This window comes from Pan troglodytes, chromosome 13 (genome assembly GCF_028858775.2).
Source record: "Pan troglodytes isolate AG18354 chromosome 13, NHGRI_mPanTro3-v2.0_pri, whole genome shotgun sequence".
Lineage (NCBI taxonomy): Eukaryota > Metazoa > Chordata > Mammalia > Primates > Hominidae > Pan > Pan troglodytes.
In genome coordinates, this window is record NC_072411.2 from 120119689 (window position 1) to 120141984 (window position 22296).

Genomic DNA, 22296 nt, shown 5'->3' on the forward strand with positions numbered 1-22296 from the left:
CCAGTGCCCTGAAGAGAAGCAGGGAGAGAATCTGGGAGCAAAGTGAAACTGAGCCCCAAGCGGAAAGGCAGGGATGCAAGGGCCAGAGAGGGAGGGGAGAGAGGTCCTATGAGGGTATTGAGATTTATTTCCCCAAATTTTCCACATTTTTTTTCCATTCTCAGCAAATGGAAGGCAGAACAGATGACAACAATTTTCCAGCTGCTGAACAATAAGGTGGAAATCTCTTTTTCCCTCTCTCTCCCCCTTTCCCCTCCACAGGGCAGAGTCCAGGAGCCAGAACACTTCCTTGGCTTGGAAAAGGAAAAAGAAAAAAACCCCACAGGGTCCTGCACTTCCCAGAGGTGAACACAGGACCTGAATAGAAGGACTGGGGTGTCACCCAGGCAGGGCTCCAGGAGGGGACAGGAGCCCCAACATGAAGTTCTCAGTGCAAAGCTTTGGATTCTGGCTTGGCAACTTGACATTTTGGAGGGCCTAACTTTGGGAAGGCCAGTGTGTGTCTGGCCAGGTATATTGATCCTCCAGGCCACCTGAGATGCTTCCAATTGACTGGCTATTGGGATTCTGCTTGTTCCCATCTGTGGAAATCATGAATAGCAGAGTATCACTTTTCAGAGTTCGCAATGCCTCACCCTCATTCCCAACCACCCAGATCCGAGAGCCATGCAGCCAAAAGGCAGGTGAACGGCCCTCAAGTTCCCACCATTATCCTGGTGTGCCCTGAAAAGTGCCAGGAGTCCCTAACTGATAATAAGACAGCAAATCCCCACTCTTATTAGCATGTTGTTTGTGACTTATTTGCATATCAATTGAATCTCCCAACCCAATTCTCAGAGTGGACAGGAGGTGATCTGGGCTTTGTGGCCAGGCCAGTGGGAGCTTCAGCGACTGGTGTCTCCATGCAGAGGGCCCCAGTTAGTTTGCAACCCCAAAATGCTTCCACAGACACAGGCTTGCCCTGAGCTATGGCTACCCCATCCTCGTGCCCAGACCTTCCCAGCTAAGTTTGGTACAGCGAGATTGGGAGGGAAAGCCCTGCCAGGCACAGCCCAACTACTCCCTGTGTTTCCCCTCAGACACCTGAGCCCTCAGCCCCTCCCCATTTTCAGCACCCCTCTCTGGCTGCTGTTCTTTGAGGGTAAAGAAAGAAAATAAGGGGAAGAACAAAAATGGTACCCAGTGCCCTGTACCCTGGCCACTGACCTATCTTCACTGATGAGATAAAATGGGACAGCTCGGTGTCACAGACTTCAAAGAGACCATTAAAAATAAGGAGACCAGGGGAGGGGAAGCAGAGGGGTTCTATGCCTCAGGCTCCACCTGGGGAAGACCACAGTTTGGACAAACTATTGCAATTATCCTCCTACCTCCATAGAGCCTTCTAGAACTAACCAACAAACCTCGGGCTCTTGAAAGGTTTAAGGCACCCCAGTTCACCCACTTGTCCCCACCCCAACCAACCCACAACAGTATTAGCAGAGATTTTGTTTGCACGCAACCTTCATGTTTATTTGTCCATCTGAATATCATCTACATTATTATTTTGTAAGTTATAAAAATAAACTTCATTTAACTTAAACTAGTTCTAAGCACAATATCCATGATGTCCCAGATTGAATGTGCAAAATACATACCTTTTTTTCCAATACGCATCAAAATAAATATACCTAATATCAGTTCATATACAATTAGCAGTCTGACCCCTGAACCATACTTTGGAAAACACTACCACACAATAGTTCCTGCCAGTGGCAACCCCATCTGATGGTTCTCCACTATCATCCAGGGGGACTAGCTATACTAGAAAGCCCCCAGGAAGTTTTATAAGAACCCCGATCCCCTGGCTCCACACAGAGGCAAAACTGTCTGGAATGGGGCCTGGGACTTTGAATTTGAAAATGCTCCCCAGCTGCAAATAATAAGAGAGTCAGGTTTGGCAAAAACTGTTACTAGCTGTACTCAAATTCTTCCAGGTACAGGGATTTTACTGTCTTCCTCCAAAAGCCCAGCTCATCTTTAGGGGGCCGTAACAGTGGATTTTAGCTCAACATAGGAAAAAACACCCTGGAGCCCTCTTTTCCACTAACTGGCCTTACAGTGCCCGATGGAGTGGGTCAGAACAAGCCAATTGCCCCCTCACTAGAGCCCTTCAGATACTGAATGAGACGCGCCTGCCCTCCTGAATCTCCCCTTTGACAGGCAACCCCTCTCCCTGCAAGTCCCTGAGCCTGACATACTTTCTGGTTGCTTCTCTGCACTTGCTTCCAGTCGTTCTTTATCACTTTGAAGCAAGGGACCCACAAACAGCCCATGTGGGCGCTCTGACCTAAAAGAGGCACAACAGGCCTGTCACCTCCCATTTTCTGGAAACCATGCTTTTGTTAATGCAGCCTAAGATTATGCCTGGCCCTTCTCATTCTCATCACTTCAGCATCTGCCAGGTTAAGAACATGGACTTGGAAGTCAGACATTGGTTTGAATACAGATACTACCAACTACTAGCTTAAGGCAACCCTGAGCCAATTACTTGGCTGAGCTTCAGTTTCCTTATCTGTAAAATGGGTATACTAGTCATTGTATCTCAGTAAGTAGTGCAAAGACTGATATAACACATGAAAAGCTCTCAGCACAGTGTACAGAACACAGAAGTGCTCCAAAGGACAGACCACGAGCAGTGCAGCGTGGGCTTCCCCGTCTCCCTTCCCTAGCCCTGTGCCCCCTGAGCAGTACCTCTGTGACCCTATCTCACCAGCCCATATGTATCACACCCAGTGCTTAAGCTTCAGGACATACAATTTGGCCCACCCTATCTCTGCTCAAAAATCATGGCCTGGAATGGCCAGCACAGAGAAGAGGCTTCCAAAATGGTGCAGACTCCAAGGATGTGATGCCATTCCATTAACAAATACTGAGCCTATCCCAACACTGATTACTGCCAATGGTGTGCCTGAAAATGCATTGCCACTTCCACCTGCAGAGATGAATTCAGCATCAAGGACCACAAGGAGAGAAGGACGGGCACAACCTCAGCTGCATGCATAAATAGGAAAGGACTTCCTGGGGGCTTGGGCAGAGGGCAGGGCATGGCAAATCTTGTTCAAAAAAGAATACACTTCGTCTTACCATGTTTCTATTTGGGAAAAAAAAAAGACAATTTTTTTCTTAAAACAAACTACAGGAAATAGCAGGAGAAAAGTCTTTCCCAATAGTGGGTGGGTTAAACTAAGCTTGAAAGATGATGGTATTACTGTGTCTTCAGAGGCAGCCCAGTATCCCCTGTACCCCCTGAGGTGGCCCTGAGCAGGGCAGTTTCATAAAACACAAGTTCTAGAGGTAGGAGGGTGGGTCTGGATACCTTCTGGAAACTTCTCAGGTGCCAAGGATTCTTCAAGACCCCAGATTTGCCACATGGCACCGCACTGTGGGCAGCCAGCCCAGGCAATTTCCTAGAATCCCCGCATGGTCAAGCCAGAGGATGTTGTGAGTTCATTGGGCCCAACCCACCCACCCGATTTCATCTGTCCAAGTCAGCGAAGGGAAGAGTTTCCCACTGTCACACAAGGTCAGTGCTGGAGTGAGATTGCCACCAGGGCCCCTGGCTCTCATAGGGAGTCCTCCCCACTGCCAGATCTCAGTCAGATGCCATGAGATGGGTGCTCAGAGACTGTGAACTCTCATTACAGAAGAACCACAAATGTCTGCAGGTCTAGCTGTGCGAGGAAAGTAGGATATTGGTGGACAATTCTACAATGAAGACACACTTCCCAACTGTAGGTCAAGCAAATGCCCCCATTCCCTCCAGACCATCCTTCCAGCCAGCAGACCTACAGCTGGAGCCAGGTGGCCAGGGCCCCTCACCCACACTGAGGGGTCTCTCCAGGGAGGAAGGGGGCCCAGCCTCCCTGGTCACCCCCTCCAAGGCTTAGTCCCTTCCTGTCAAGTTCTTTCTTTTCATTCGTAGGTATAAAGCAACATTCCTGGCCTGGCTCTTTGTTCTTCCTCTTAAAGAACAGAATGGCTGAGTGCTTTGGTTTCCAAGCAGCCGGGTCCCAGAACAGAAGGAGGAAACAGAACAGAGTGTCTCCAGTGAAAGACTACTTCACACCCTGCAGGTGGGACAGGTGAGATCACAAAGATGAGAGGTTAGAGGAAAGAGAAGCACCCCCAGGTAGCCAGGGCCCCCCAGGGAATGTGTGACAATACTGCAGATATTTGGGGTTATCACACCTGGAGGAAATACTACTGGTGTCTAGTGGGTACAGGCCAAAGATGCTGCTAAACATCCTACAATACACAGGACAGACCCCCACAACAAGCAATTGTTGTGGTGGTCCCAAGCAATTGTATTGGTCCCAAATGTCAATAGTACCACAGGTGAGAGGCCCTGAGCTAGACTGAGGGATGAAGGAGCCTGGGGTGTAATAGACCGATCTCCGAACTAAGACTCAAGAGTCTTGGGTTTCAACCCCATCTGGGCCACTACTTCACTGCTTAAACTTGGGCAAGTGATTTCCTTTTCCTGGGACTCAGTTTCCAACGTGGTAAAATGAGTGGGAGGAGATAAGCTTTGAACTCTAAAACTTCTGGTTCTATGGACAGCCATCAAGGAAGAGAAAGACATGGCTGGAGGGAGCAGTCAGGACAGGAGAAGGAAGGGGTCTCCCAAGATAGGCATGGTGTCAAGGTTCAAACGTCTGGGGATAGTGGGAGGAAGGGCCCGCTGCCTGGGGTGGGCACAGCAGCTGCATATGTGATGAAAACATGTCCTTAGACCTCCCCAGGACCTCCTCCCTGCCTCCCAGCCCAGTGGACAGGGAAGACAGGGTCATCGGAGCAGGACAAGCTTCAGGCACCCTGGCAGGGCCTCAGCCTTCCAGGGTCTTCACACTTCCCATCCCAGGAAGGCAGTGGGCAGGGCCAGGCCCAGGAGCACGTTCCCTAAGAACAGGACAGGAGCCCTAGTGCCAGAGGATTACTCAGGAAGGGAATTGTCAACTCCCAGGCAGATGTTTGTGTTGGATGAGGGTCGGGACATATCCACTCACCGCCCTTCTGCTTCTCCCCACCCTTACTGCTCCCAGGACGTGGACACCATGTCAGTGGCAGTCCTCACTGAATGGGGAGAGGGTATATGGGGCTTTGGGAGCAAGGGCGAAGGAGAGGGTAGAATGGAATGAGGCAGGCATGTTATTGAGTATGTGCCTGCACGTTAATGGAAGTTCCCTTGCTTGGTTCCACAACTGCCTTTCAAAGTGGATATTGTTATGCCATCTTCCTGATAAAGAAACTAAGGCTCAGGGGTTGGGGCTTGCTCAGGATTACATTGCCAGTCTGACTCTGACATTCATGCTCTTTCTGCTTCCCAGAAAGGAAGGAGAAACAAGAAAGGAGATGGAGGAGGCAAAGGGTTAGATCTTAGAAGATCCAACAAGAAAAAAGGAGTGGAGAGTGACAATAAAGTCACAATGCTGGTTTATAACAAACTCCAGCAGGCAAGTGAGCACTGTCCCCATCAAACTGGTTCCCTGGGAATTTTATGCATTTATCCTCACAATGCTACCAGAGCTCAAAGCATTTCTGGAAACAAGTAGAACACTGCCTCAGGGCTGGTTTATAATTCACACCAATGAAACCATCTCTGCAAGTGAGGTCAATCACTATTCCTGACCCCAAACAGGCCCATTCTCTCAGCATCCACATATAAGTTGGGTTACCAAACTGGCTGGGCAGTTTTATAATTACAGCTCCCAATACTGTACGCAGTGGGGCAGAGTTGGGGTATGCATTGGGGCAGAGATCCATGTGGTTCCATGCATGAGAGGTGGCTATGACTAGAGGGGTCCATGTGGTTCCATGCATGAGAGGTGGCTATGACTAGAGGGGTCCATGTGGTTCCATGCATGAGAGGTGGCTATGCCTAGAGGGGTCCATGTGGTTCCATGCATGAGAGGTGGTTGTGAGCAGAGGGGTCCATGTGGTTCCATGTGTGAGAGGTGACTATGAGTAAAGGAGTCCCTGTGGCTCCATGCATGAGAGGTGGCTATGAGTACAGGAGTCCATGTGGTTACATGCATGAGTAGGTGCAGAGGTGGGTGGAGGATCTGGGTGGGTATCTGCTTCCTTCCCCAAATAAGCCCATCTAGGGCTAGGCTGAAAGTGACTCACTTATGCAGAGGCCACCAAACCATGGAGCACAGGCCTGCATGGCAGACAGAAGCCAGGGCACCATCCTTGGGCCTTTCTGCCTTTGCATCACATGAGGAGCGCCCATCTGCTTCTCGAAGGTTCTCAAGCAATGTACAGACAGAGAGAGGAAGGCAGGGAAGAAGGAGAGAGCTGAGAAGCTTTGAGCTTTCATATCAAAATCTGATCTCACTGCCCCTGGAGAAGGAGAAGAACACACATCAAAGAACACTTTGCTGCTAACAATTTTTTTAAGCAATCAAAGGCATAAGTCCCAGATAAGCAGCCAGGGCATCGACTGGCTGTAAAGATGTAAAGATTGGGCAGTCTGAAGCTCCCTACATCCATCAACAGCTCTGTTGCTGCTTCCCAGGGCACAGGGAGATAAGTGGCCCAGGGATTGAACAACCGAGGTCCAGTATTCTGGAGCCAGGAGTGTCTGAGGCAGGACACCCCAGGTCCCTGAGGGATAGTCTTGTGAGTGTAAATAATGCTTGAGCAAAGAAAGAGGGGCAGGAGAAAAGGGACTTTGGGGTGAGACTCCTGAGTCCCCTTTGCACAAGAATGAGCTAGGACCTTGTCAGAACCCTCTAGAAGTTGCCTTGTTTTCCCATGTCCATAAGCCATGGTCACTCATCCTACCTAGACAGATGTGTGGAGTGGAAAGGTTCTTCTCCTCAACTTTCAGAAAATCTAGCAAATCTAGTCCTGGCACCTGTTCCTGTTACTCAGATCCCCCAAAGGCAAGAGGGTTCTCCTGAATGTCAGACCTCCATCCTTCCAGCAGCAGCTAAAACTCACCTCTCCAACTCTGCCCCTAGATCTCTAACCAGCCACGGTGTAACAAACAGACCTAAAGAAAATGCTGTCTGGCTGCAGCAGCAGACTAGGAGCCAAAGAGCCAGAATTCTAAGGGGTGATTTTGGACAGGCCTCAGTTTACTCCACTGTGCAATGGCAGAGGGCAAGCATAGGTGATCCCTAAAGTCCTGTTTGGATCTGGATCCTCAAGGATACAACTCAGAGAAGATGCTCTACCAGGCACTGTTTGGATCCCAGAGCCCCTGGACTTGGCGGGCCTGTATCTCCTCTCCTGCTTGGACCTGCCCGGGTGGCTTCAGGCTCCAAACTTGTCTGAGGCTATTTCTGCAGCAGCCATGGAGTCCCTGAGGCTAGGACAGAAAAGGGGACTTACAGGAAGTCTGTAAACACACACCAGGCTGCAGAGGTTCCCAGGGCCATGCAGGGCAATCAAGAGGCTGATTTATTTTCATCAGTGAAACGCTGAAACTTAATCCCTGGAGCAAGCTGACCCGGCAGACAGCGGCAGGCAGCTCCTCAACCAGAGCAGAATTAGCTAGTCCGCAGCCTCTCAGGCCTCTCCACTGGGGCTGGCAGAGGGAGGGGACAGGGAGAAGGCTGGGGCTGGCCAGTTCAGCCACTGTGGCTCCAGATCCCTTGGGCTGGCCTCTCCCCTCCCCCATCACTGGCCTGCAAGGGTCTCCAGGACACAGGCACAGCATTGGGCAGAGCTGGACAGGCAGGCTTCCCACTTTAATTCAGTTCCTATTCCCTAGGTTCTCAAAGCCCGACTGCATGGGGCAGCAGGGCAGGGCTCCTCAGGACTCCTACTCTTGTCAGAAATGGTGAGAAATGTTATGCTGAGAAATGGTGGGTGTCAGAATCCAAGCTCTACCCCTACCTGGCTGTGTAAGCATCAGTAAGTTACTTAACCTCTCTGTGCTTGTTTCTTCATCTGTGAAATAGGAACAAGAGAACTCAGGTCACAGGAGAGTCATGAGGAGTACAAGAAATTATGGGTACCTAACAGTATCTCACATATTGGGGGGTGCATATTAAAGGAGGTGGGCGGGTAGATTCTCCTCCTCATCCCTAACCAAATCACTGTCTGGGAGCATCAATTAATACAGTCCTTATGAAGGCCAATCTGGCCCTGTCTATAAAAATTATTTCTTAATATATTCTTCTACCCAGCAATTCCACTTCCAGAAATTTGTCCTATAGATAGACTTACCCAAATGAAAATGGTATACGTGCAACGCCATTCACTGCAGCATTTTTTTGGAAACAGCAAAAGACTGGAAACAGCTTAAATGTTTCTATGATTTAAAGGCAGTTTTTAAAAACCTAGTTATTAAAACATAGCGCACACATACAGTGGAATAGTATGCAGCTGAACAAAATGAGAAGACTCTTTACCTGCCATTACAGAAAGATCTTTACAATGTATCATTCTATAAAGAGGCTGAGGCCAAAGCCAAATCCTTACTATGGCTACCAGACCCCAGGTGATCTACTCCCTGTTACCTTATCTCCCAACACAACCTCCATTCAGTCACACTGTCCTCTTCCCGGCTTCCCAAACATCTCAGGTGGGCCCCGGCCTCAGGGCCTTTGCACCTGCTGTTACCTCTGCCTGGAATGCTCTTCTCCAGATATTTGTCTGGCCAGCTTCTGTGCCTCTTTCAAGTCTTGGCTCAAGTGTTCCTCCTCAGAGGGCCTGGACTGACCAACTCCCCTTTTTAAAAATGTCAACTCTTCAATGCCCCCATTCCCAATCACCCTTACTCTGCTCCATTTTTTGCCAGGGTATTTCTCAAGTTCTAACAGGCTCTGTCAGTTATTTATTATGGTTGTTTTTAAATGTGTTATTGTCTGCCTCCACTAGAATGGAACCGCCGCATGGCAGGGATCTTTGTGTCATTCATTGTTCTGTCCCCAGCATCTAGAACAGTGAGTGGCCGGTACAGAGTAAGCACTCAGTAAAGACCTATTGAATGAAGAAGCGAATGTGACTGAGGACAGCTTATGTACTAAAGAATGTAGATGATGTGGGGTTTTTCCTTCTCTTCATCTTCTTCAATTGCATGGACTTAAGGTTAGGCCTATCCTTATGTCATTCCCACCCTCTTGCATGCTGATGTGTTTTCTCAAAGGGAGGAGGCCATAGCCTGCAGCCTGGTGGTTACTGATGACCAGTGCCAAGGAGGCAGGACCCCTGAGCAGAGGAAGTGGGTCACACCTGGGGATGGAGCCTGGCATTTAGATGATGATGGGGAAAAGGTTCACAGACACCTAGTTCTGCATAGTGGGAAGAACACTGGACTTGCAGCCAGAGGCCTTGGTTCAAAGTCCAGCTCAAGAACTGGGATGGTTGAAGGTGAACTCGGGGAAGCATTTTATAAAGTGCCACCCAAGGTCAGGTAGTGGTATTAGCAAAAGTTAATGCTTAGTAATGACTTCCTGTATAACAGTCGCTGAGCTAGGTGCCCATAGATGATTACTTTTAATTCTCAATGCTATAAGACAGGTACTAGCCTTCTCCCCACTTTACAGGTGAGAACACTGAGGCCCAGAAAGGCTAAATGATTTGTCCAAGGTCAACAAAAGGCAAGAGGCAAAGCTAGGGCTCAAGCCCAGACAGCCTGAGTCCCAAGGCCATGCTCCCAATCACCACGGGGCCTCCCAAGGATCTTCCCATCTAAAGACTATCACCTCCCAAGGACGTGGGTTCCACCCCTTCCCAGCCTACTCTAAGACACTGTCCTTAATTTTAATGGAGGCAGCCTATTACTGAAGCTATGTGAGCTCAGTGACTCTGGTAGGATTTTAGAAGGTCTTGTGTCAGGGAGAGGGACATAGAGAAGAAAGGAGATTTATAGGGGATGAATCATCCATGAGCAGCTGAGGAAGTAGAGGGAGGGTTATCAAAGGAAAAAGGACTGATCATTTGCCAGACCCCAGATCCCTTGAAGCCTTTTCCCATAAACAGCCTCAGAACTGTCCATCAGACAGAAAGCAGGGACTCAGAGAGTGGACCAAGAGGGAGGGGCTCTGCTGCAGGAAGACAGGGTGCCAGGTAGCAGGCAGGGGAGGGAGTGGGTAGATGCAGGCAGGCTCCAGGGAGGATGCCGCCTCTCCGAGGCTGATGGAGACATTGGCCCCAAAGCCAGGCGAGGACAATGAGTGAAGAAGCTCAACTTTGCCAAAGCAAATCAGCCTCTGAAAAGGCAGGGAGGAGCGCCCAAGGCCTCAATAGATCCAGCAAGGAATCATCTGGAATAGTCCAGAAAGAGGACCTTCACCATGGAGGGTTAGATGCTGCTGTGAGCTGAATGGGGAAGCTGGAGGGCTGGAGCCTGAAGGCAAGAAGGCCCACTGTAGGAGCCACACACCCATCAGAGCCAGGGGTGGCATCAACCCACCCCCACCTGCGTGGGACTCTGAGTGGCCTGGTGGAGTCTCCCCAGGCGGCCACATGGGGAGGAGGTGAGGAAAGGCAGCCCTCAGCCAGCCAAGTCCACCAGGGCAAGAAATGCAGGCTCTGTGGACGCATCTACTGCGGGTTTGGTGTGCTTTATTTTGTAAAGGTTGCTTTGAAAAACTGACAGCAAAACAAAGGAGAAAAGAGGCCCCTGAACCCCTTCAATAGCAGACGGGGGAATGGAGCCCCAGGACTCCGGTGAGGGCTTCTGGGCCAGCTCAGCTCAGCTCCTGGGAGCAGCAGGGGCCCCCGGGGAACACCAGCCCCTCCCTTGGCCCCACACTGCAACTGTTCTCACCTCCCTGGCCTCCTGCAAGGGTGCCCTGGCCCTCAGCTCACCTCCACCACCTCCAACATCCCGCTAAGGTCCCACCCACCCCACCGCAGTGACCAGAGCAATTGTGTGAGGAAGCCAGTCAGATTTGATTGTTTCTCGTTCCTTTTACTTTCCAGACTTTGAACAACGTTGTTATGCCACTTTTTAATCTGAAAAACAATTCTGCCTTCAATGCCATTTATCCTCCCAGGGGCCCTTCAAATGCAGACCCTCTGCAAAGCCAGCCCCTCTGATCATAATCATCCCCAGAAGACAGGGCACTTGCCTGAGCCCCTTACCCACGGGCTGTGGGGCAGAGTGGATACAGCACTGGGCTGACACCCCTACCCCGTCTCCAGACAACCCCAGGGCACAGCTTTCTATATCCCCAGGGCTTGCACAGTGCCCACCACCTAGCAGGGGATCAGTTAAGTAACTGGAAACAGAAAGGAAGGAAGGAAAGGAAGAAGAGAGGAAGGAAATGATGGGTGCAAAGCAGCTTTAGGTGAGTAAGAAAAAGTATTTGATTGATAGAAGCTTAAATTCCTTTTATTGGATATAATTAGAGTCAGTATCTTGGGGTCTTGACGGGTCCGGATAGCTTGCACTTGTCTACAGGTCTGGCAGGAGAGGAAACAGTGAGGGAGGCTGAGGGGGAAAGAGTACACACTCCCCTGACCCCTGCCTCGATCTGGATATTTGAGCACAAGAGAGCAGACTGTGCCCAGAGCTCCGGCTGGCTTTGAGCGTGGCTCCGGCCTTCCAGCCTGCACCCGATGGCAGCGATTACAGAGCACCAAAAGCACATTCACTCGGGAGGGTATTGGTTTACCGTGTGTTCCATGGGCAGAGGCTGCTGCCCAAGCATGCCAGCTGCCTCGCAGAGCAGGGCCAGCTAAGGGTCCGAGGGCATTGAGACAAACCCAGCGCTGCTCGACAGAGAACAGTGCAAGCAGGTGGCTGACAGATACTGGGTCAGTGGTGTCATCTTTTTACCCGCAAGGTCAGGCTTGCCTTGTATTTGAATTCTCAAGACTCTAATTGTGCCAGTGAGTCAGGAGAGGACTCCCCTCTTGAGGGAGGCAAAAGAACCGAGAATCCTCCTTAAGGAGCTGTCTCATCCAGGCCTCTATCTTGGCCTCTATGCAGACCAGCACACACTAAGATCCACCCCTCTTGTCCCTCAACATCTCTGCCCAAGGGGGCCAAGAGGACAAGAGGACCAATCTGCCCGCCACAGCTGATTCACCCTCTCACAGTTGGGAAGTTCTACCAGGAGGCTAACCCAAACCTCTCCTGCTAGTATCTCAGCCCTTTTGTCCTATATGATGTGATAGATCAAGGTCAGAAGCTTTCAGTAGCAGCTTTGAATTCCTCCCTCCCCTGCTACTGCCCCCACCACCTTGAAGTCACAGGCCAGAAGGGCTATCCCCTCTGGAGTCCAGGTGACCATTTCCCAACAAAAATCAGTTCAGGGTCGAATCTCAGGCTCTCAGCATCCACATGTAGAAACTCACCCCTGAAGCCCTCTGCTTAGATACAAGGGGCACATGTATCACTCCCCAGGAACCTTGGACTATTTCCCTGAGTTATCTGGGACCACCTGCAATCCTGCACTCCCCTCTCTTGCTGGTTTCTCCCACGTCTTACTCAAAAGTTCAGAAGGCAAGAATGTCAGAACCTGAGAAAATACATCAAGGGCAAACAGTGTGGTGCACATGAGTTCTCTCCCACAGCCCCACCCAGAGTGAGCACTGGGACTCTGCTCCCCACTGCTGAAACGTCTCACTCTCAAACCTGGAGGACACCTTCTCACCACTCTCCCATCCGGCCTGGGCCCCAGGAGATGAAGGGAGACAGGGCTACACAGGCCCGGGGCTGGCTGGAAGGCAGAACTCATGGGCTTTTGCCTGTTCTGCCATCCGGGGATCTGAAACTCGGCCTCCCTCTCTGTGTAATGGGGCAACCTTTCCAGGCTAATCCAGGCACCTCTTCTAAAGCTGGAAAGAGATCAGGCCATACAGCCTACAGCATTTTGGGCTCCAGATGAAGATCATAAAATGTTAAGTAGCAGTGCAAATCCCTGACTGGTTGTAGACCCACCATGTTGGAATCCTGCCTTCACCATTTATCCAGAAGACTTCGTTGGACAAAGTCCGTAACTTCTCTGTTACTTGCCTCAGTTTCCTCATCTATCAAATGGGAACACTATTTGTGACCAGATGTTAACGTGAAAGTACTTGGGTCTCAGTTGTAAAAGAGGCCTGAGGACAATGAATGACACATTTCAAAACTAAGGCAGAAGACCACCATGCAGGCCTTGCAGAAGAGATGACTGACATCAAGAAGTGAAAAGACCACTCACAGAATGGGAGAATATATCTGCAAATTATATACCTGCTAAGGGACCTGTTGCCAGAATATAAAACGAATGCTTACAACTCAATGATGAAAAGACAAAACAAAAATTTAAAAAGTAAACAGAGGATGTGGATGGGCAGTTTTCTAAAGAAGATCCATAATGGCCAATTCACACATGAAAAGATGTTCAACATCATTAATTCTTAGGAAAATGCAAATTGAAACCACAATGCAATACCCTTTCACACCCACTAGGATGGCTAGAATCCGAAAGACAGAAAATAAATGTGGGTGAGGATGCGGAGGAAGTCTCATACATTGCTGGTAGGAACGCCAAATGGTGTCGTCACTTTGGGAAACACTCTGGCTGTTCCTCAAATGATGACACAGGTGATCCAGCAGTTCCACTCCTGGCTATCTACCCAAGAGCAATGACAACCTAAGTCCACACAAAAACTTGCACGTACATGTTGACAGCAGCATTCTTCACACAAGCCAAAAAGTTGAAACAATGCAAATGTTCATCAACTGATGGTGATGTATGGATAAACAAAATATGGTATGGCCTACAATAGAATATCATTCAGCAACAAAAATGAATAAAGTACTGATACATGTTACAACGTGAATGAAACATTGGGTCAAGTAAAAGAAACCAGACACAAAAGACCACATATTGTATCACTCCATTTACGTAAAGTGTCCAGAATAGACACATCTACAGAGACAGAAAGTAGATTAGGGTTGGGAGTTGGGGGCAGAAGTGGGAGTGGCTGCTGCTGGTTATAAGGTTTCTTTGGGTGGGGGTGATAAAACTGTTCTAAAATGAGATTATGGTGATGGTTGTACAAGCCTAAATATACTAAAACCCATTGAATTGTATACTTTAAAGAGGTGAAGTTGTGGTATTAAATTATATCTATACAGCTATTAAGTTTTTAAAAAGAGAGTGATGGCTGAAAACTGCTTTGTGGCTCCAAATTATACCGCCATACACACCATGCACACACATACATATCAAAGGTATAAAAAGATTAGAAAGCGGAAGATTGTAAGAGGAATTGTGGAGAGCACGGTGTTTGGCGGCAGGTCCCACCTTTCTAGAGGCTTCTCCCTCATCTCAGTGGGTCTGCTCAGAGGCTCAGCAGGTACCTGCGGGCGCATGGAGGATGTGAAAGACAGGGGCCTAACTGTGCTGTGGGAACAGGGGTGGGGGCGCACTGGCCACCTCAACCCGGGTCTTTGCGGGGGCCAGGAGTGCTGACTTTTTACTTTGGACCAAGGTGAGAGAGAGCCAGCCCCTGGGCTGCCTCAAATGCTGTCCACAAGGGCCACCTGCAGGGGTGAGAGATTTCAGCAGGAGGAGGCTGGAGGGAGCGAAGGATGACTGGGCTGAGGAAGGGGGTCCTGAGCATCTGAACAGAACCACGTTCGCCACCCAAAGGGAACAGCGAATGAAAGACTTTTGGGCAGTTGGACGGGGTCTCCCAAATACCTACAGAAGTGCCTCAGGAGAGAAGCCAGAGGGCATTCAATGCCTCCAGAATCTTCCACTGGCAAAGAACCCAAGAGATATCATTTGTGTCTCTGTCTCCACACAGAGCATGCCTGTGCAACCCCACCAGGCAAGAAAGAATGTTCTGGAATGTTCCCCCTTTCTTCCCTTCCTAACCCTAAATATGTAAGTCAGGAAAACAGGAAGAAGACTTACTGAGCCTCCCCACCACCACCACCACCCCCGCCCCCCAACCAACACACACAGCTAGCAGCCAGGTAGGAGCTGACAAGGGGGAGGAGCAAGTTCACCAGCACTGGGCATATTTATTTATTACCAACCAAAAGACCTTGTATTACCTGAGAGTGGCTAGAAAAGGGATGGAACTTGCCCCAGTGTCATTTGGGGGAAGGGGAAACAGGGTAGACTTAAAGGGCAGTAGTATACAAAACAAGTAGCTTTTTAATCACATCCTACAAATTTCGCTTGTTCAGCCCAGTAAGTACAAAACAGCACCCACCTATAGGTGTTTGGGGAGGATTAACCAAGAGAACATACAGTCAGTGGTGCCTGGCACCCAGAAAGTACACAATGCTCTCATCTCAAGGTCATCGTCAGCATCAGCATCCTCAACATTGTTAAGGTTTTGGAGCTGGAAGCCCTTTTTGAAATCCATTATCCTCAATTTGCTGATAATGAAACTGAGAACCAGAGAGGGGAAGTAATTTTTCCAAGGTCACATAGCAAGTTGATGTCAGAGGCATGTCTCCTGACTCCCAAGAGTGGGGCTCCCAGAACAGAGCCAGCTATAGATGGTTCCCAGAGAGTAGAGGGGTAAGGGGAACGTGGGCTTTTTCTAAAGAAGAGAGGGCTAAAATCACGTCTGTATCTTCTCTCCTCCAGCACTTCAATAATAATAATAATAACAGACACAAATCACTGCCAGCATGGCATGCGCCACTCTGCTTTTCACATTTCATGTATATTACCTCATTGTATATCAGACAATAATGCTATAATGAAAGTACTGTTATTGAACCCATTTTACAATTAAGACATTTGGATCTCAGAAAGGCAAAGTTACTTGGCCAAGAAACACACCTATAAACAATAGAGCTTAGAACCAGATCTTCTGGTTCTAGGTCCCATAGCCTTAATTCCTAGAGATTGGTCTGTTCAACCTTATTTCCAGCTTCTCATCCTCTATGCACAACTTCCTTGCCCCCTTTGAAGCTAGGCATGGGTGTTTGGCTTGTTTTGGCCAATTAAACATGAGCGGAAGGAAAACATGTGAGTTCTAGGCAGGAGCAGTGTGCAAGCCATGGTGTCTTCTTCCCACAGCTGCAGCAGTGAAGGAAGCACCTACAAGATGAAGCTGCCCTCAGCCTAGAGTATCTGTGATGAACAGAGACCTTTCTGACCCCCAGTGGACATGTAGTATGAGCAGAAATATGCTTTTGTTGGGTCAGGCCACTGAGAAGGTGGGACCATTTGTCACTGTGGCGTAATTGAGCCTCTCCTGACTGATAGAACCACTAAGCCATGCTCCTTCCTGCTCTAAGCCCATGGGTTGCGAAAGTCTGAGAGGGAAGCCTGGCAGGCCCCTTTTAGGTCTTCACAAGTCATGAAAAGACACAATGCTTGAGCTCAAAGAAATGGAAAGAAATACTATCTACTCCAGCCCTCATATTTCATAAGAAATAAAAAGGACCTATGGAAAAAGAGTTACCAGAGACACCCAGAACCCAAATCTTCTGCCTCCCAGGCCAATATCTATCCATGCCTGTCTATCTCTCCATGTCTCTCATCTATTTCTTTCTTTCTCCTTCTTGGTCTCTGCCTGTTTGCTGTATCTCTTTCCCTCCCTCTTTCCTCTTTCAAAAAAAAAGTGTCACAGAGTCCTTGGATAAGCCCAGCTCATAAGAAGTCATCACAGAACAGGGATTCCTGGCTCCAGGCAGAGGCTCCTCCCCAACCCAGACAAAAGCACTTGGGGAGTGGACGGACACCCTTTAGAACTAGAAGATCTCCCCTGAGGGCTGAGAAGCTTGGGCACAAAACCAAGGCCCCCTGTCACCAGCCCCCGGTTCTGGTGGGATTGTCCATGGAAACAAGGGAAAGACTGATGGGCGCCAACCAGGAGAGACCCAGAAGTGGGGTGGACACCAGCCCCTCACCCTTGTCAGCCAGGCTGGGAGGTTTGTCATTCCCCTGAGTCACCCTGTCCTTTATCCCTGAGAAATCTACTTTCTGAGAGCACCCCTCACTTGCCCAACCCCTGTTCCCATCCTCTCTGTTGAGTCAAGAGAAACTCTAAACAACTGATGTCCAAGGAAGTCACAGAAAGGTGGGGGGTGGATGAGAAGGCAGGGAGGAACCCAGGCCTGGTCAGCCTGCAGGCTTCTCAGAGGCAGAGGGCAGTCCACATCCCTTGGTTCAGGGCTTGCTTCCGAGAAGGCTTGCCCCGGAACACTATGGAGGAATTTGGAGCCTGCTTTATACAGCAGAGGCAAAAACACAGCGCCACCCCTACCCATGGGGACCTGGAATCTGGGCACGGGGCGTCAGAACTCAGGCCAAGTTGCTAATGGGGCTTCTGGAGGCTGCACAACTGGTGTTAGCCAGAGCACTGAGCTGGCAGGCTCCAGATCTAACTGGAGAGAGGCAGAGGTGCCTGCAAGGAGGGAACCAGACCTCTCCCCACCACCCGTCCTTGACCTTTCCTTCCCCCCACTCAGGATCAAAGGCCTGGGGCATCCAAATACATGTGACCCAGAAAACTCCTTCTCAGGTGTGACGAGCTGAACTGTTCCCCCATTCAGATTCCTATTTTGCAATCCTAACCCCCAGCAGCTCAGTATGCCACTGTATTTGGAGATACAGCCTTTAAAGAGGCAATTAAGGTGAAAAGAGATCATTAGGGTGAGCCCTACTCCAATACGTCTGGTGTCTTTATAAGAAGAGATGAGGATAAGAATACAAGCAGAGGGAAGATGATGTGAAGACACAGGGAGAAGACAGCATCTCCAAGCCAAGGAGAGAGGTCTCAGGAGAAACCAACCCTGCTGAAATCTGGATCTCAGACTTGTAGCCTCCAGAACTATGAGAAAATTCATTTCTGTTGAACAAGCCCCTGGGTCTGTGGTGCTTTGCTGTGGCTGCCAGAGCAGATTAATAATACTTCAGGCATGGGATTCACCAGAAGGCACTGCTCTGGGAGTAAAGGGTCCCCAAGATGGCAGGCACTCTCCTCCCAGCCACTGTCCCACAACAGAGAACTTCGTCCAGTCCGAGGGTCTTTATTATTGAGCTTCCCTTTGATTCTTCACCCTCATCACGCCCCCCTCCTCCTGGCCCAGGAGCAGGTGAGCCCAAAGTCTCCACCACAGCCTTAGTTTGCTACACAGAGACACAGCTGGACCCGTCCCACCATAAACGGGCTTCCCTTTGTGGTAGTGAGCCCCTGTCATCATTAGGGCTTCAGAAATGGGACAACCATCCTGAAGGAGCCACCTGAAGGATTATGGGTATGAGTTCTGGGGTGCTGTTAAGCTGAGCTCCAAGGGAGGTAGAAAGGGATTTGGATTCCAATATCAACTCCACATCTTGTCTCATGACCCTGGACAAGATTGCTAACCTCTGCCTACTTCTGGGGTCTTCATCCAGGAAATGGGGTTGGTACAGGCTGAGCTGAGCTAATGCCAAGGAGGGTCCATACTTCGGGGTTTCCTGCCCCTTTGGCAGGCCCCCTCCTTCTCGGGTTTTATGACTAGCCCAGTCACCTAAGCCTGAGAAGTCAGCCTTCAGAGAACAGAAATTCAACAGAATTCGGGAGAGGGCTCTAAGTGTCACAGTGCTGCAAGCTGTAAACTTGAACTTGGAGCTGGGTTGGGGGGCTGCAGGCAGTGAGGAAAGGGTTAAATGCAGAGCAGTTCCTAAGATGATGGTTAAGTCAGGGGCAGCAGGAGGGCCTCCTGGGGGACCAGGAGCTCTGAGCCTGGTGCTGGCCATGCCTCATTGCCAGGAGAGGGCAAGGTGGGGACACAGGCCACACGAGAGGATGCAGGCCAGAGATGACATCTGCTGCTGACTGCCTGGCTGGGTGCTCCCTGCCCCCCTCCTCCAAGTCTCCTGGTGGGCTCCAGAGGGAATGGTCTGGCCTCTACTATCACCCTCCCGCAGTGGGCCTGAAATAGAAGAGGTAGGCAGGGGGCCACTTTCAGAAATGGCCCCAGGTCACCTTGGACACCCTTCCCTCTACCTATTTCGAGAGGCCTGCCACTCATCAGAAGCATTCCTGAGTGAGCGGCCCACACTCTTCTCTGTGGGTGGGGCCGGGGGCTCAGCTGTTGCCTGCACTGAAGTCTTGCTGAACGCCTGCCTCAGGGCAAGCCCAATGGCCTCCGGGGTGCCACACTCCAGCACACCCCCCTCGCCTAACCCTCCCTCTTCCTAACAGTCAGGATGGGTTGACTTTCTCTGTCCATGGGTGAGAGGTAGCAGCCAGAGAGGTACTAGGCTTAGTGGGACCCAGGTACTGCCACAAAACCAGATGCCCAAAGCAGGCCCCTAGGGACGTCAGCCAACCCAGGACAGCACAGGGGGCAACGCGGTGGCTTGAAACCCAGATCTGCTCTTGACTGGCTTGGCAAGCTGGGGCAGGTTACTTAACCCCTCTGTGCTCCAGATTCCCCATTTGGACACAATAAGAGTCATAGAATGGCTGGGAGCATCAAATGAAATGGCAACTACCAAGTTCTTGGTGCCATGGCTGGTGCATGGTAAATCCAGGCCTTCTCCCTTAGCCATGTCTTGCAGGCGCCTGACATGCTGGCCACAGCTGACACAAATGTGTCACGGACCCCCAAGAAAACACCACATGCAGTCCTTCCTCAGGCCGTGCTGCCCACAAGGGGCTCAAAATGATTTGTTGACTGAATTCCCATTTTACAGCAGGTCAAACCGAGGCCCCAAAGACAGTACCTTGTCAAAGGATTTGAAGCCAGGTAGTTTGGCTGCAGAGGCTGCATTCTTAACCACATACTAACTGCCTCTCATGAAGGCCGCTACAGGCAGGTAGAGGGGACAGAGGGTTGGTGAGGGAAGGCCCTGGCTGCCTCTTCTGCCCCCTCGCCCTTCCTTTTTTCCCTTCTAATCCATTCCCTCAGACAGAGGGATGGAACCAGCGGGACCTTTTGGTCAGTTAAAGGTCAGCTCATCCTGCAAGGACAGAGGGGCCCTGTCTGGAGGCTGAGAAGCTGGCCCTCTGCCGAGAGGGGGAGCCGCTCTCGGCTCTGCTGTCCCTGGGCTGCCTCCCACTCTGACCGTCTGCTCTTCTTCCTTCCCCCACAGCCAAATACATCCTAAGCCCCGTCTTTCCTACATCTCCTCGCCGTTAATTATTTTACCTTTTATTTGCCTGGCACTTTATAGTTTACTAAATGTTTTTACATTTATCATCGCATTGACTGTGCACCAAGGAGAGATGGAGAGACAGTAAAAATTCTTTCCAATTGCCAAATGTTCTTGTTAAAAATGCAAACATCCCCAGCACAACGACCAATTAGGCTGGCAGCCACTGAAACCTCAGAACAAATTCGCTCCAGCCTCTGCTTTCTGCTTGGCCGCTCAGCGCCCGGGGATGGAGGAGTGCTTTTTGCAAGCAGCCTTGGGGGTCAGAGGGGCCTGGTGGGGTGTCTTGGCCAATCCGAGGGTGCTGGGCCCCTGGGGGAGGAAAAGGGGTTGGGAACTGAGGCAGGTGTGAGGACAGGCCATCCACTTTTCAACGTTGCACGTAAAAAAATGTGCTCTCAGTAAGTCCCCAAATTCTAGTCCAACCACCCTCCCTCATCCCACTTCTCTCTGAAACCTTGTGCTCATTCTGGTGACCCCAAGGTCAGAGGAGAAATCTTTATTCAAGAAAAGGCCCAAAGATTTTCAGAGACGAGTCATCAAATCCAAAACCTTGGAGAAGGAGACAGAAGACAGCGCCGTGTAGAGGAAAGAGGGCACAGGGAGGCCCCCAGGCCTACCTATCTCTAACCTAGCTCTGCCATGGGACCCAGGGGCCCCAGGATGGCACAGCCCCACCCAGGACTGGCTTCAGCTGCGAGGAGAAGCCAGACGCTGGTTGCTGGCATCCTTGAAAGGGCCATCCTGGGTCATGGGGGTAAATCAGGAGGTTCTGCCTCTGGGAGGGGTCTCAGTCACCCCAACTGAACACAGATGGGTGATGGGCTGGACCCTCCCGAAGGTCCTCCCAGCTCCAACATTCTGCAGTCCTACGACCAACTCAAGAAAAGAAGCTTGTGGCCAAACCCCAGGCAGGGCATCTCAAGAGTTCCTGGGCTCTGGGCATGCTCACTTTCGGAGCCCGCCCCACGTCTCCTTACACATATGCAGATAAACCACATAAATAAATAGAGTGCATGTAGAACTCTCAAGAGACGACCTGAGTTGCAGTGGACCATTTGACATAATGTTAGGTTTGTAGCTAAATTAAACATGTATTAATTTCAATTCTGCTGCTTTCTTTTCAAATTTCAGAGCCTATCAGTTTGTTCCCAGCTCTCAAACATTTTTGTTGGCTGTTGATGAAAGCTTGTAGGCCCTAGATCCTGTGTCTCTGTTCCTAGTACTCTGACCCCAGAGAACTCAGGCAGCAAGCCTCAAGAAATGCAACAGTGGGTTTAATACACATGGGACAAATGCTGTTTTTGCAGCACAGTGGGGGGTATCTCAAGCTCCACTCAAGGCCACATCCTCCAAGGAGCCTTCCCAGACCACTCCAGCTCTCAAAATCCCTCCCTGCCAATCCCAGAGAACTCACTGTCCACAGAACTTACTTGGCTGTAGCAACACACTTCCACAATAACCCCCTTGTGGCCATTTTGCTGCCTTCTTTGGCTCTGTCCTCACTTTTATTTAATACATTCATATATGTGCCTTATCTTCCCCCAGTGAACTGTGAGCTCTCAGAGGTACCTCACACTTCCCCTCTGCCTCCTCTCGAACCCAGATCTCTTGAAAGCAGGCCAAGAGAAGCAAGGTCATGTGAGCAGAGGCTGTGCAGTTTGGATAGGGGCTGGGAGCCACTAGGTCCCACCTACCCTCCATGCCGTCATCTCGATGCCCACTGAAGTTGTCGTAGGAGTCCCAGCGGATGAGGGGGTCGGAGGTGTTATAGTCCACAGACACGCTCGGCCCGTTCTCCAGGTGCTCCATGCCTAAGTGGGATGGGAAAGGCAGGGGCAGTCGGGGAGACAGTGCAGAGAGGGAAAAGAGATCAGCAGCTGGAAAAACAGAGAAAGCCCACAAGCTCCCCAAAAGAGGCTCCCTGAGGGACTTCTCGTTTTCTTGAGCGTGGTGGGCGGGACCAGTGGCTTAAGCTGGACTGAGAACTGGGAGTCTAGTTTCTTACATTCTTGAAAAGGCTCATGCCAGGTCATAGGGGTAAATCAGGACAGGCACTGAAGAATGAAGACCCCCTGGAAGAAAGCGGGGAGGACCCCTGGCTGGGTGTCTGCCTCTTTTTCTTCTGTGTCCCTGGGGCTCCTGAGGCAGTGCCAAGAGACTAGAAAGTCTGCCCCTAGAGTCAGACCCTGGGGGTGGGGGGCAGGCTGCTTATGAGCTACGTGGGATCAGGGACAGCAGG

General features: G+C 50.4%; 1 protein-coding gene across 22 annotated transcripts in view; it reads right to left on the reverse strand.

Moving 5' to 3' along the window:
* Nucleotides 1-22296, reverse strand: part of TNS1 (tensin 1) — a 213139-nt gene that overhangs the window by 60804 nt on the left and 130039 nt on the right. For all 22 annotated transcript variants that reach the window (XM_054680163.2, XM_063791659.1, XM_016950471.4 and 19 more), the window contains one exon: nucleotides 21752-21868. In XM_054680163.2, coding sequence (XP_054536138.2) covers nucleotides 21752-21868 — 117 coding nt within the window. The remainder of the gene's footprint in view (nucleotides 1-21751; nucleotides 21869-22296) is intronic.